The sequence below is a fragment of the Buceros rhinoceros genome, unplaced genomic scaffold (assembly GCF_000710305.1).
Source record: "Buceros rhinoceros silvestris isolate BGI_N320 unplaced genomic scaffold, ASM71030v1 scaffold1725, whole genome shotgun sequence".
Classification (NCBI taxonomy): Eukaryota; Metazoa; Chordata; class Aves; order Bucerotiformes; family Bucerotidae; genus Buceros; species Buceros rhinoceros.
In genome coordinates this window covers 67501-83571 of record NW_010412119.1, presented here as the reverse complement: position 1 = coordinate 83571, position 16071 = coordinate 67501, and the positions used below count along the sequence as shown (strand labels likewise).

Here is a 16071-nt window from a genome sequence, read left to right as displayed (position 1 = left end):
TTGTGGGGGACCTGTTACCACCTCCCAAATCCTACATTAAGGCAGCAGAGTCAAGCTTTCTGTATTGGTGTAAAGTGTGAGTATCAACAGCAATGGGTTGATATCAGCAACAGAGTTTCAGGTTTCATCTAAGTAAAAAGAGCTTCTCAGTGAGGACAGCCTAGCAGTGGAGCAGGCTACCCAGAGAAGCAGTATGAGCTTCATCCTTGGGGGCTTCAAGCCTCGATTTAACAAAGAACTAAGAGACTTCTTATGACCTCACAGCTGATCCTACTGTAAGCAGGAGACATTCTCAGGTCTTTTCCACTCTGAATTATATCATAATCCTGTATCATAACCCCTTGATTATTTAACGGTTCTTTGATCAGTAGGACAAATGATCAACTCACAATCAGATAACAGAAAAGTGAAAAGGAAGCACCCAATATGTTGGGGTTTTTTTCCCATATTTTCATAAGAAATTAGAATGTACTGCTGTAACACACAACTGTTAACAAATCTTTCAGGCATAATTACCCTGACAAGTCACAGGAATGAAAGCAGAGATGACATAAAAAGAAATACATGATAATTTATATTAATTTATCTATACAGTCTCCAGAGTGAGCCTAAAAGTATAGATTGGTACTTCTTTACTGTTATTCATTTCCTCTTATTCATAATGGCTGAAGAAATTTGAAAAACAAACACAACATCATATGATGAAGGAAGAAAATCACATAATGAATAAAACCAGTAATTTATAATTAGTTAAAATAGTATTGAAGTTTATGAAAACTCATAGGGTAGCATATGATATAAAGAAATTTGTCCTATTAAATATTGTAACCTCTTCCTCAACTGTAACAAAATCCTCCCCATTTAACTCTTCAGTTAAAATCTTTAGGATGATTACAAACTGCGGCCACCATAGCATTTTGTGCAATAGTTTACTATTGAACATAAAGCAAATCTGTTTTCTTGCCAATGAAGGTGGAAATTAATTAAATCAGCCATTTCATCACAAATCTTCAATAAGATATCAGTTTGGTTCCAGTTGTCTCATTACCTTTAAATGATTTCTTCATTCATGATGTGGGTTTTTTTGTTTCTAGTTTGTTTTTTTTTTTTTGATTACTTCATATATATTCAGGATGTACAGGCTTTATATTTTGAATTACTGTATAACTTTCTAAACTTGAAATTCTTGCGTGTAGCTGAGTGTTTGCTCACAGATATTGCATAGGCATGCACATCTAGTGCAAGATTTCTCCCAAGATACGGTAACTGGTTATAAACTACCCTTCATATAATGCTTTCCTCATAACTTAATTCAAATTGCAGAAAAACGCTGGATTTTGTACTCAAAATATCTGTTTGAAAACTATACGATTTCCATCTTCACTACTGACGTGTGTCATCAAAAACACATCTTTATGATTCTACACTGGTTTGCACTGGACCGTGGCATTTTGTCTTTTTCCTAATTACTAAAACACCTAGATGAATGTTTTACAAAAGCGTACGTTAGGCTGTTTAGCAAACGAGATTTAAAAGTTATTTCAGTCAAAACCCATAATTGCTTCGCAAAACTCTGCAGTTTTTACTTACTGTCACCACGGCAAAGCAAAGGCCCCAGTTTGTAAGCTGCTTCCGAATTTGGTCTGTCAGTATCTGTGATCACAAGTTCAGTTACTGGTAGATGCTCCTTATAGGAGAGGAATCCAGTATCATTAGTCCTGAGAAGGTAAAAGGAAACCCACAGCTCTCCTAAAACGTTTCTGATAAACATTTCATTATCATTGTCACATTGCTGGGGAAAATGAAGGATTAAATACTGAAAAAGCGTGATGCATACTTCTATCAGTAATACAAGGAAATGTGAATACAAACATATGCTTTCAATTTAATATCGTGATCATTTGACAGGACTGAAATAATTTCACAGAAGTGGGGAGTTTTATGATGATGCTTATCTGCACAGGCATGAGAAACCTCCTTTTGACATAGATGGGTATTAACTGCCTAAGCTAATGTATTTGCCCATGTCAATAAATTTATGTTGCTGAGGATGTATTACATCTATAACGGTCTGTCTCTACGTTATGGAATATTAAATAGCTTAGTTTAACTTTTTATTTAACTCTACCTTTTTTTTTCTCATATTTCACTTTGACAAAAGTAAAAAAAAGAAAAATGAAATAGAAAAATACAAAATTATGCTGAATTTACAGGAAAAGTATCGTAAGCTACAAATATGTAACTCACAGAAATTGAAATATGCAATCTAGCACTTAGAGCACATACCCAATACTTACAATATTAGACTAATTCCCTTGAGTAAAATCTTTGTCAGCTTACCATCAGAACTGAATTTCTAAATTTCATAAGCAACAGTTTTGTCCATGAAATTCTTTCCCATGAACCAATGGAAATAGTCAATTTCTGAGAAATTCAGTCTGTCCACTCAATTAATAGTTGAATCTTCACTTAAATGGGCAAAGTAAATAGCTCAGAGACAACAGTCTGCGCCCAGAAAGGGGAGGCAATCTGGAACTCGCACTGCTCAGAGATTAAACGCAAGACACACACCTCATCAAGCAAGCCACGTTTCTCTGGGAAAGTGGTTGAGCTTAGCAATCACCTCTTTCAGTACACCATGCACTGGTTCTGAGACAATGAGAAGAGATTCAATCCTTCTGCTGAGTGAAATTAAGGATTTCTTTTTCTCCGCTCTCTTTACTTACATCACCATCCTTTTCTATATATCATTTCTTTTTATCTGTCTTGGAGCACAGTGCATAAAAATTTATTTTTTTTTTTTTCCAGGAAGTCTTTTTCTTAAGGGAGAAATGCAAAACATAAAAAACCCCTTTCTATGCTCAGAAACCATGTCAAACAAGCACAGCTTCTACCTACTTTTTCTGCCCTATGAATAGTATTGATTTCAACTGATTCAAGCCAGTAGTCTCTAGGGAAGCAAATGAAATATTAAACTTAACTACTAATATAAATGTAAACATATTATAGTCTCCATAACACTGGAATTACTGGGCTAAGTCTCCAATTAAAATGAAAATTGAATTATCAAAAGTGGATACTTAGACAAATATAAAATGAGAGTCATATTTTCAGTGTAATATACTCATTGACATACGATATTTACTCCAAGTGGTTATGCTGAAGACATGGATGTCATCCTCTACCTTCTTTCTTTTCAAGTATGTTACTATTATAAATTAACCTGTGACGTGAGCATGGATTAAATCGAGATAAACAAGCAAGAACATATTACTAATAACTACTCAAAATCCTGTCTCAAAACGTATTCATCTTTTAAAGCTTATTTTGCTGTTGAGAATCAAAAAGTGTTTCTATTTTCATACAAGACAATAATAAATAGATTCCTAGTGTTCTTTACTGGAATGAGCACAGCATATAACACTCTGTGAGTTTTACTGCAGATGCACCTTCTTTCCTTACAGAAACTTTTGAACCTTGTGAAGAACTCTTCTTTGACCAACCCTTTGCTGTATTTTCATTTCTGTATCTGTTGAGTTCCCTGCTTATGATGAGAGAATAAGCATTTTCCAGCTGAATGCTGTAGTTGTTAATTTAAAGGAAGGGTGGATAACTATCTTGAGCAGGAAACAATGTATTGCTTCATTTTGTACAAATGAAGGTGATCCTAAGCACCCTCCTCACATTTTTCTGTTTTCAGAAAACAGATATCTAAACATTTATTAACATGTGTATATTAAAATACTCACTGAACCAGATTTATTTAAGTTTATGCTTCACAAATTTAGAAGTTTGATAGTTTCTTTAACAGAAAAGCTTTGATTTGAAAAGCCCCTGTCACTTTATGGAAGTCCTATACTGCATTGTAGCTATTGTTGAGAAAGTAGTTATCCAATCCTCTAAAGTAAAAAGTCAGGTTCAGATCTGACATTGTAACAGGAAAGCATATCTTATGTTATTTATTTGAATAGATCATAAATAACACCAGAGAATTTTAAGTACAAGTGGAAGATCAGATTTGAGAAATCCTTCCATCCCCTTAGAATCGGTTTCCATATGAATGCTTCACTTCACTGATAAAACACGCATCCAATTTTAATTATCTAAGTTGTAGATATAACAAAAAAGAGATAAGAAGTCTAAACTTAAAGTTTATTAAAAAATTATTATAAAAATTAACTGATTTTTTCCAGAGCCTATTTTAACTTTTTTAATAATTACTTTCAGTGTTATAAAACTAATGACTGAAGTTGAACTAGAACATAGCTAACATATTAATATATAGCATACATTATACTACTAAACTAGAAAGTATCTGTATAAAACTACACTTTTCCCAGAATTCAGAGTGAAAGAATTACCAATAATAATATATAGATAGAGACAATTTTGTGAGAAAATGTGTTCTATATCAAAGAAGCAGGAGATCCTATGGTAAATTGAACTTCTAAATGTTTAAACTTCTAAATGTGCTAAAGCCTGTATATTTTGTGTATTTATTTTCCAGGAAAAAGTATTGTGAATAAGCAACAGTAAAAAGTCACCATTCATCTCTGTCCGCATCACAGTTGCAGTAATGCTGGGAATCAATGCAGCTCCCCTCTAATCCACAAGCACATTTTTGTACAGCAGGCAAGGAACCTCCCCAGTAAGTCTGTGTTTCATTTGTTCTTCCAATCCACCAGCTCAGTGGCACCCCATCTAAAAGGCAGGTTAGAGAAAATCAGTACTCCATCTTGTCTCCTACTTTTCCCTGTTTTACTCATCCAAACAAGTTTCCAAAAGGTTAAGCAGATAAATCTAATTTAAAAATGTAATCTAAAAACTTTTTAAAAATAATTGGAAAAAATATTATTACATTTATTTGGTAAGTAATTATTCATTTTGATACTTCATTATCAGGTATTAAATGATTGTCAAAAGTTTTTGCTTGCATTAGTGGAAAAGGGAACTCACAGTTCCTAGTTCAACGAGCCATGATATTAGAATCATTTGTCTTCAGCAGCCCATTTTTATAATTTGTTTTAAAATGGTTCATGAAAAAGGAGATACCATCATCCTAAAAAACAACTTGGTTTGTATTCCCAAGTAAAGATCAATCAGATCATGGAACTACCAGCAACAGAATGAGAGGAGTTACAGAAAAGCCATGCAGAAATGATCTTATCCCTCTACCAAGAGCACTACAGAGCACTACTACCCATTTCTGTGATGGACAGCTGTTAGGTCCCAGGCAGCCGACTCAGAATTTATATACTCAAAGACAACAGAAATCATGTTAATGGTGCTTCCAGAAGCAAGTTTATGTAACTGGTGAGCAGAAGTGAGGTTTCCTAGGACTATTACATCTTTGTGTGTTGTGTCCAGTCAGCATTGTTTGTTGCAAAATGACAAAACTGGATCTTTCCTTAATATTACAGTACTGCAGATTAAGCTTAAAGGTGTTGCCAAGCCAGCACAGCAACAGAAAATACATACAGAACAGATAATGGCTAAAAGATATGAAGCATAAAGATAAAACATCTCAAATGAGAAGGAAAAAGGGCGATAGGTGCAATGCATGAAAGTAAAGGCAGGAGAAGAAGTAAAATACTGTTAATTTACAGATTTTCTTATAAATGCACTTCTTTTTGCTGTTGTTGGATCTCCAAGTTTTTAGCAGCAGGCCCTCACGCAGCAGCTGGAATTTATCCTAGTCTCAACTTTCCTTACAACTGCCACTGCTTATTAAACCTCACTGTTAGATAAGACCTCTGTTTTGCTGACAGTCTCTCAGATCGTAAACATATTGACTGCATTCATTACCACACAACTGTCAGCCCAGCAGGCCAAAAAACAGTGCGAGTAGTTTCTGGAAAAGTCAAACTTGCATAATGGCATCAATGTCCAATATCAGTGTTTGTGTTCGCAAGCCATCACAGGAGGAAGAAAACCTAGAGACAGTTTATAAATAATTTATCAGACACCACTTTAAAAAGCTTCCAACAACTAAGGCTGTAAAAAGCAGAATATTTCTGCTGTTACAACGGCATGCCTTATCTTTATATTGTAGTCATGAATTAATATGCCCAGTCTTTTGCTAGGGACATTGGGGTATGTTTAAAAGCTAGTCTCAGTTATTTGTTCATGCAGCAGTCTGAGGAGAGTATTTACTGAAATGCTGCAGGTTCATACTGATTAGCCTAGACAGTTATACCTGCTTTGGCAGAAAGTATTGCCTAAGCAAAATAAACCTATTAATTAAAATGGCTAGAGATTTCCTCATAATGATCACGTAAATGTATTAACTGGTGACTTATTCAATGACATCATTTGCAAATGCTATCCAGGCTGATTGAACATAATGTAATTCTTAACACACAGTCAGCTAAGAATTACTACGTGGACTGCATGTTTCAAAAAGTATTTCATGTCACCATCATCAAATTTTACACTTGTCAGGCATAGCTAGTTGAGATTATAGATAGCAGAAGTGGGAGGGATTAAACTGTGCAGGCAATTTGATAATGTACCTACTTACATTTCAATTTCTTATATTTCATTGTGCTCATAATAAATGAAACAGAACAAACGTATTTCAGTAAGATGTTATTTGAACTTTGTTTTAATGTCAGGTATGCTTCAGTTATTAGCTATGTGTTATCGATCACTTTTTGTTTGTTTGTTGTGTAAGTCGGACTATGAAATCATTCAAAGAAACATGCATGCATAAAACACAGCAAGCAAATACATAAAGCTAATCTTAAAGAGGAAAACTGGGTGAAGACTATCTTCAGATAATGAATAGGTGAAATAATAACTAAAGCAACAAGCCCAAAATTTCAGAGTAGATTACCTTACTAAAGTTCCCTCAATTTTTTTAAAGAATAAGTATTCCAAACAGAACACATATTTAGCTCTCTGAGCTACTCTAAATAGGCTGAGCATCCTATAAAATTCAGCTATAAGTGACACTCATAATTGCAACATTCTGGCAAAAATTTCCAACAAAATTCAAAAGTTTATGGTACTATGTCACACTGGGAATGATATGTTTCACATAAAAACAGAAGAGAAATATATTTACAAAGCTCTCAAAAACATAGAACCAAATTTTTCAATAACAGTTTTAAATCTGAAAATACTACTCTTCAGAGACACAAGTAATACGTTCTATTTCCACATACTTTTTAATGGAAAAATATATCTTGACCAAAAAATGAAAACAGGAGAGGATCCCTAATTCCCCACTTTCTTATACCCAGGCAATAAAAGAATTACTTCATGGGGTGGCATGACCTAAATTTTTCAAGAGATACTAGAATTATCTTCTTCCATGATATCAGCAAGTTCTACATTTGTGTTTGTAGAAAGAAAAAGACGGTAAATCGAAGAATTACTTCATGGGGTGGCATGACCTAAAATTTTCAAGAGATACTAGAATTCTCTTCTTCCATGATATCAGCAAGCTCTACATTTATGTTTGTAGAAAGAAAAAGATGATAAATCTGAGGATATTTGAAAAACTTACTCTCATAGGCTCAGAGACAAAAGCCCAGGACTTACATTTTGTTGTCTTCAAAGACCGTCTTCCATGATATCAGCAAGTTCTACATTTGTGTTTGTAGAAAGAAAAAGACGGTAAATCGGAGGATATTTGAAAAACTTACTCTCATAGGCTCAGAGACAAAAGCCCAGGACTTACATTTTGTTGTCTTCAAAGACTGTTCAAAACATGTTCAAAAATATTTACCAGGCTAAAAATATTTGAGCATATATTCACAAAACAGTGAATATTGTCAGTTTAGAAGCATCCCAGTTTTAACTCGGGCCTATGTAGGCATTGCTAGTTTTGCTTGATGGTAGATTCTACGACTGTACAGAAGTCTGATAAAGCAGCACTGATATGGCTAATTCTGTAAATAGCTCTGCATCACTGTGCTACACAATTTAAAGGTGATTCTTTGGCTACAGCCACTACAGTGATCACTGTGTAAATATAACCCTAATCTTCCAGCACTTATCAAACATGCTGTAAGCCTATATGAACCAAGACTTTGGAAGAAATGGTTCATACTCCAGTGGGTCATGCTAGTATCCAGAGGGACTTTGTAAGCCTATATGAACCAAGACTTTGGAAGAAGTGGCTCATACTCCAGAGGGTCATGCTAGTATCCAGAGGGACTTTAACAGGCTGAAGAGAATGACCTGACAAGAACATCATGAAGTTCAACAAGGGGAATTGCAAAGACCTGCACCTGGGGAGGAACAGCCACAGGCAGCAATATATTCTGGGGCCCACCCAGCTGGAAAGCAGTTTGGTTGAAGAGAACCTGGTAGTCTTGGCAGACACAAGGTTGAGCATGAGTCAGCAACGTTCCGTTGTTGCAAAGAAGGGTACTGATATCCTGGATTACATTAGAAGTTTGAGAAGTTGCTAGCAAGTTGAGGTAAGTGGTCCTTTCCTCCATTCAGCACAGGTGAGGCCACACCTGGAGAATTTTGTCCAGTTCTAGGCTCCTCATTACAAAAGAAAGATGAAAATACTGGAGATAGTCCAATGAGAAGTCATAGAGACACGGGACTGAAGGATCTCTCCTATGAGGAAAAACTGGGAGAGCAGAAACTGGAAAAGGTTCAAGTGTATCTTATCAGTGCACATAAATACCTGAAGAGAGTGTGTAAAAACAACTGAGTCAGGTTCATTCCAGTGGTGCCCAGTGATAGGACAAGAGGCAGTGGGCACAAATGGATCCAGGGGAGGATCTTCCTGAACATCAGGAAATGTTATTTCACTGTAAGGGTGACCAAGCACTGGCACAGGTTGCCCAAATTGATTGGAGTCTTCAACCTTGGACACATTCAAAAGCCATCTGGACATGGTCCTGTGCAATGGGCTTTAGGTGACTCTGCTTGAGCAAGATCATTGGACAACATAACCTCTAGATGTCCCTTCCAACCTCAGCCACTCAGTGATTTGTGATTCTGTGATTTCTAAGACTGTGAAAACTCGTACTGTTTGCTGCTGATGTCTTCATATGCTGAAAACAACATCTGTTTCAGTGGCTAATCTAGGTGCACTGATCACTGAGTTCCCTCAAAAATAAGTGCCGCACGCATTTTTGGAAAAAAACTAAACCAACAAAACCACTACTTTTTCCCTTCTCCTTGTAGGTACAACCCAGCCCTTCAAAATCACCAAGTAGCCTATATCAAAAGCAGCATCTGCTTCTTCTCCCAGGAACTGTTTTTACTGTTAGTGTGACTGAATGGGTCGATGAGAATCTGTCCTGAGGTCATCCACCATGGTCACTACCCTTGAATTAAAAAAGGGCAGACCTAAGGTTATAAAAATGTGGCTCTGACTGCTTTCAACCAGAGGGAAACATAAACCCTATCTCTCTTATTAATTCATGCCTGTATCACAAAACTCAGCATCAATTTTTTTTTAAGCGGCCTTACTGCAGAAGCTAAGACTGACCATCACCAGAGCCCAGTGTTCCCTTACCTCTTTCAGAACAGACTAAAGCCCACTCTTCATACAAATAGCAAGTTGCAGCTGGTACAGTCTGTGATAGTGTTTAAACAAAGAATGATCTTGGAAAATCTGTGGAACTCACAAATAGCTTTCCCATGGCTATTTATTCCTAGCATGAAAACCTGTAAATTTTAAGTTGCTTCATGCAATTGACTGATTGCACTCTTTTAGCTTTCTAGAAAAAACTGCATTTTTTGTGCTACCTCATTGGATCACCAGGAAAAAAAAAAAAAAAAGAGGCAGGAAGTCCTGCTTGCCTGGGTCTTTCCCTCTCTCCTCTAACCTAAATTTTGGCATGGTTTCCAGCTCGATCACTCTGTTGAAGCTGGTGAATTGAGAAAGTGGGGTTTATTGTTGGGTTTTAGTTTTAACTTAATCTATGCGACAGTTAGCAGCCAAAAGATATTAAATACTTAGAGAGCACAATCTTGACACCCTCTGCTTGTTTTAAAACAGGATTTTGAACATCTAACCACAGCTTTAATTTGTCCATAGTAGTCCATAGGTAAAAGAGAGGCTCAGTAAGTTCTTTTTTGTGCTGCCAAGACATTTATGAGCAGATATTCTGACTATATGGAATTCTAGTCTAAAAAGTCCGGAGATGTCCATGGCATAATTAAGGAGAAAGAATGAATAAGGCAAGCTTAGAAACAGAACCAGACTGTTACACGCAGAGACCTGCTCTCCACTTAGTAGGAAAGAATGACAAGTAAAACATTTGATCAGTTTCAGAGTTTCTGGTGTCAAGTCAATTTCACTTAGTTTTTCAAATGGTAGTAAAAATGAGATTTTTATGTCCACATTATTTGGAGTACCTCAAATGAGTTTTCGCTGTAAAGTCTGTCAAGAGCATCTCTGTGTCAGTGAAAGTTGATATTTAAGTAGACTACATAACTTCATTTTGCTTTAAGTACCGCAGAGGATCTCCATTCATTTTTATCTTTAAACAATCATGCTTTTGTCAACAAACCATACTAGTTCTTTTTTCATTTTTCTTTTTTTTTTTAATGAATGCTTATATTGGAGACTGGAAGTGTAACGTTATCAATGCTTTTTTCCTCAAGCACTTACAATATGCACATGAAGTGTTCAAAGACATTCAGAGATAAATTTCTGCTGAATTCTGTGCACTAATTTGTATTCTTTTAAGGAGGTATTTCCTCAGTAATTTCTTCATTAAAATTTAAAAATCCCTGGAAGGCAGACCAACAGTAGCGCTGTTAACAGTAATCTCTGTTAATTTAAAAAACTTACCAGATAAATTAAATTTGAGAGCACTTCATTCTGTGAAGAAATACAATTATAAACTGACATTTGTGTTTTTTCCAGTTTAAATGTCTTCTAGCAGCTTACAGGAATCTGAGCACTAGATATTTGAAGTAGTTCAAACTCTATAGTAGCAAAATGCCATAACCTTCATAGAAATAAATACTTTTAGTAGCCAGTAAAATAAAATGCGCTATGCAATACAATAAAATTTGTCTGCTTTACTTACCTGGCTTATCTAAAAGCCTCGACTTTTTGCAGTGGTAAGCAAGTTCCTGTTCACAGTGCTCTGCATGGTTAATTGTAGCCTGAAGCTGGTCTAGGCTGGCAGAGTACTTGAAAAACACAGTGTGGGGGTTCTCTCGGTTAGCACTTTTGGCTTTGGTTAGGTTGGTGTTGTTATGTTGTATAATTGTCCACGATGTATCTTTCAAAACACATGTAAAAAGTAGTAAAGAATGAGAAGTAGTTGCATAAGTTGGCAATGGAAAGAGAATGTATGACGAGATCCACCAATCTTTAAGGTCACTTCTTTGATCACAGAAAGTGCTCTTCGGCTTATGAAACAGAGAGTGAAATCACTGAGCAAAAATGAAAACAATTAACCATTGTTTCTATCTACAAATAGATTATCGTACTGTGACTGTAACAGGTATTGAGCTTGTTATGATTATTTAATAAAGAAACAGTAAATGATGACACCCAGGTAACTGTCGTTGAAACAAGATACCGTTTTCTTGGAAATTGAAATGAAAAAACAGAAAGGATACTTACTGTTTTCACTTGTCCAGGGCTTAAACAGTTTATAAAATAACACTAAATTCTAGACTAGTTTCTAGCTACATTACATATATCATTATAATTTGTATCAATTTTTTCTGTATGAGAAAATAACTTACAGACTTTTTCCGCTGTATGAAGAAGTAAAAGTATCTTGCAAATACTGAACTTATTATAAAACTCAGATTGCATGAAGGTGAATAATTCCAGTCTAAACTCAGATAGTACTCATTATCTGAAGTACTATTCAAAACTATATTTAGTCATGGACTAAGAATCACAAAGTTCCATAGAAAGTTGTTTCCAAACACCAGACATAATATTAACTTACGGTAACCACCATGGTATGCCCACTTAACTCGGCACTATAATATGATCAAGTACTAGTTCAGAATTGAGAGCTCCATTTCCATGAAAAACACATACTGTTCTCATGTAGGCTTTTAGCATGGATACTGCTGAATAAGGTATCTACGCACTTCGTTGCATTGTATAGACAGGCCATATGATTTGTGTAAACTGGAGCAAGAAAAATATTATCAAAATATTTATTCCAGAAGCAACTGAGCTATGTCTGCAAAAAATTTTTTTCCGTGAATTACAAGTAAATATTCAGTCCTCCAAACATTATTTCTAGAAAAATATGTTCTGAGGAAATGTTCTTGTGATAAAAGAGCAGAAAAGACTTACATATACATATAATTCAAATTGTTGAATAATAAACGATATATCACACTTTTTATTTTTTTATAAAATGTATGTGCTTTGATATGCAGTCTGCTGTGCAACAGACTTTCTCTAACTTGGAACCATATTGTTTACACTAAACAGCAAAACAGTTTCGTAGCTTTCCTGTTGTATTGATACTTCACAAATATTCTTTAATAAAAAGCCTTCTTTTAATTTCCTACAGCAATCGCAGAAAGCATTTTTAATTTTAAAACCTTCCTACTGGCTCCCATTTAAAACTGGTATGGGTCAGTCAGGTTTAGGTTCATGTCCACTATATTCCTGTATCTTAATGGCCAAGGTAATTTGAGTAGATATGAGAAATATTTTTTTTCTAACTTGTAGGGTTGATGATAATATTTCTGATGTTGTAATAGTAGTATTTCTAACTGTTTCACAGAGATGTATTTTATTTCATTAGTTTCTTACAGGGCACATGGATGACATACAATATTTATAGCAAGGAAACAACTCGTGGTCAATTAAAGGACAAGTGTTCATCAGAAAACTCAAAGGAACTCTCAAGGTGAGGTGCTTATTCAAAATGTATTATGTTAAAAGGAGTTTATTTATGCAACTTTTTATCATCGTTTACCAGTTTTTCGTCAAATTATAAAATTTTATGAAGGACATGTTCATGGTGCCAAAAAGCAGGTATCTGGAAACACAGCAAACTTAGATTTCTTTTTGAACATGCATGTACACACAGACAAAAATATATCTAAAGGCTATGCTGAACAGAAGAATTAAGACAAACAAGTCAACCCTTTGTCACATGCCCAAATTTACGAAGGGGAAAAAAAAAAACCCAACAGGTCACTGCAGTTTGCTCATCTAACTGGCAGCGTGGACTGTAGGCTCTTCATTCTGAAACTGACCCCCAAGGATAAAACCAGGGAAAGGCACTTCCCTACCAGCTGCCTGAAGATAGCGCCCCATGAATGTGAAAGACAAGGCAGTGCTGTAAGAAATGTGGGCATCTGCCTTCTCTGTCTCTGGTGGGAAAAGGGAATTCTAGTCATGAGGAAACAGGGAATAAAACAAATATAGAAGATTCAACCTGTCAGGCTGCATCTTGAGATGAAGAACTGATCAATGAGGTTTGCTTAATGTGGTGAATAAGGAGTGACTGCGGAAAACAGTAACAGCTGTTCCATGGACACACAAGGATAAATCAGATGCTACACTGTACCTTGGAGGGTACCCACTTTAAAAAATTGTCATCTTTCTGCTGTGATTCTTGAGTCTCTCTTAGTCTCACAGGACACTAGGGTATTTCTTTTGAACGGCCTGTGCCAATCTAAAGTGAACCCACCATGAGCTAGCGCAGTTCACTACAGAGTTTGAAGTGAGGAGCTGACACGGTAAGACTGGAAAAACAGCAGAGATTCACCAAAATGATGAGCATTCTCTCATTTCAACACATATAGTAAGTATTCTTTAGATTGCTGTGAAAATAAACCAATGTCACTGGCAGACAGAGTCCTGTCCGTTTCTCAGGAAATAGAGATGGCCAAACAAATTGTAAACAAATTGTTTACAAATCAACATCAAATCTTATTATAAGGTTTCTAAGTCAAGTTCTCAACACTTATGACACACCTAAACTAAATTCAACTGTAGCTTATTAATGCATGCTTTTAAACAGTCATAACCCACATAAAAATAAATATTGTCACAAAACCAATGAAGTGTATTCATCATTTTGACTGGAAAGCAATCCAGATAAATAGAGACTAAGTAAAAAGAAAAGGAAACAACCACAAATAAAACAATAATAAATTTCAAAAGGCCATTTAAATGTCAGCTTCATTGAAAGGACATACACCAATGGGCATACACAGACAACATGGACCAGCTAAAAAGCAGACCAAGAACAAACTCTGATATCTAAATCTTCTACTGATTTAAATTATCGAATTCAAAGAACTGGTGGCAGAGGAGGAGACAGACTGCTTCAAAGTGAAGGCTGTGAGAATCCCCGCTGGTTGCATTTTGCTTTCTCCAAAAGACCTACTTGCAGTTTGAAAAATTAAGTGTAATATCTATATTCCTCATAACAAAGGCCAGTTCTGAATTACAATTTTTCAGAAGGCTACCAGGAAAAATCAGTAATTTTCTCAGAAAGCATAACTTATTTCTCATTTCCTTAAATGTCCTCAAGAGACTGTAACTTCAACAAAAACAAAGCTGCTCCCCAAAAAGGAACTGAGATGACACTGTCTCTGTATGGAACACTTGTCCTACTTAATGCAAAGCCCAACAGGAACACAGTGTTAGCTTCACAGCCTGAATCCTGTTATTATTCTAATTTCTCTGCATAGTTCTTTATCCGGTATTCTGAGCTAAGGAGTCACCGTCATTTTGTTCTACATGTATATATTGACATCACGAGCTACAGAGGCTTCTTAGGCGATAAGGTCTGCTTCAATATAATAAGCATGCATACAGACACAGCTGTGAGTTAAGGAAGTTTGTCACCTCACCTGTCATATTACAGTAAACAAGAAACGGTCCCAAGGGGCCACTTCCATCTGAATCGATATTGTAAAACCCTGAAGTGTTCCCTCTGTGCTTATAGGCTTCACATGATTGCTCATAGATGGCTGTAAAAGAACACATTCCATCACAAATGTAATGGCATAACTTTACATTTTATTCAAGAAATTTTAAAAAGCTCGTGGACCCTGTCAATGGGGAAAAGAAGTTGTGTGTGTTCAATGCTAAAGAATACAGAAGAAATAACACAATCAAAACTATACTTTCATTTGAATTTGTAAAGCACATTTGGTTTCATTTATTAGGATGATCACAAGGGACATTTTCAAGCATTTTCTTCCATATTTCAGGCTGGAGCCTTCAGGGAGGAAACTATGAAATGTGTGTGAGTCAATGGTTGCAAAAAATGCCAAATAAAGTGAATGCCAAGGGTATTACCCTGCTAATCAGATTTTGAGGAAACATACACTAACTACCTTAACCAAATCAGAATGTTGTGGTTCTTGTTGTTATTACATGCAGAAGAAGGTAGGCGTTCAAATTATCTCCTGGCATTTTTCAGCTTTCACACTTTTTATTTTCTTCTCTTTTTAAAATGAAGGGAAATGGCTTGTCAAAGAATGCAGGAAAAAACCTAAATAAGCAAAGACAAAATGACAGCTCCTTCACCCCATGTCATGTATGTTTTATACTAGACAAGACCTAAAGAAACGATCAAAAGCCTGAGAAAAAGGACTTATGAGTCCAACTCTGTACTTAAACAGACAGGAACCACTGATGATAATGCCATGGCTATAGCACATTATCTTAACTACTCCTTTAACCATTATATTGCCATCAGGCAGTCATGTTCTTGTCTTTCTTTTCAACTTTAGACTGTGTGCTCTGTCAGTTATAAAAACCTGAAAATACTCTACCAAAAAGAAGGAGCTGTTCGATTCAGAAAAAAAAAATAGTTATGAGTGCTATACATATAAAACCAGAACTCCTTAATAATTCTTAACATTCCAGAAGATTTTGATCTATACAAATTCAGTATATTTATTTTTTTAAAAGGCTATAAAACTAGTAATGTAATGTAAAAGTGGTGCTCTTCTTTTAAAAAGAAGATAGTTTCTGGAATAATGTAATCTCTATTTTTTGCCTGATGATTACTGACACTACATGGCAATACCCATGAAAAATATATACAAATTTTAAACAATTATATAAACAAAATATAAACAATTGATTCAGATTCAGACTCTAGGAAATATTCAAAATGCATGATTTGTGCAATT

At 35.5% G+C, this 16071-nt stretch overlaps 1 protein-coding gene across 1 annotated transcript in view; it reads right to left on the bottom strand.

Annotated features, from left to right (window-relative positions):
- Nucleotides 1–1590: 1590 nt before the first annotated feature.
- LOC104493534 (contactin-associated protein-like 4) overlaps nucleotides 1591–16071 on the bottom strand; it is a gene marked incomplete at both ends in the record, with an annotated part of 50410 nt that continues 35929 nt past the window's right edge. The window contains 4 exons of the mRNA XM_010136237.1: nucleotides 1591–1718; nucleotides 4545–4701; nucleotides 11013–11210; nucleotides 14779–14898. Coding sequence (XP_010134539.1) covers nucleotides 1591–1718; nucleotides 4545–4701; nucleotides 11013–11210; nucleotides 14779–14898 — 603 coding nt within the window. The remainder of the gene's footprint in view (nucleotides 1719–4544; nucleotides 4702–11012; nucleotides 11211–14778; nucleotides 14899–16071) is intronic.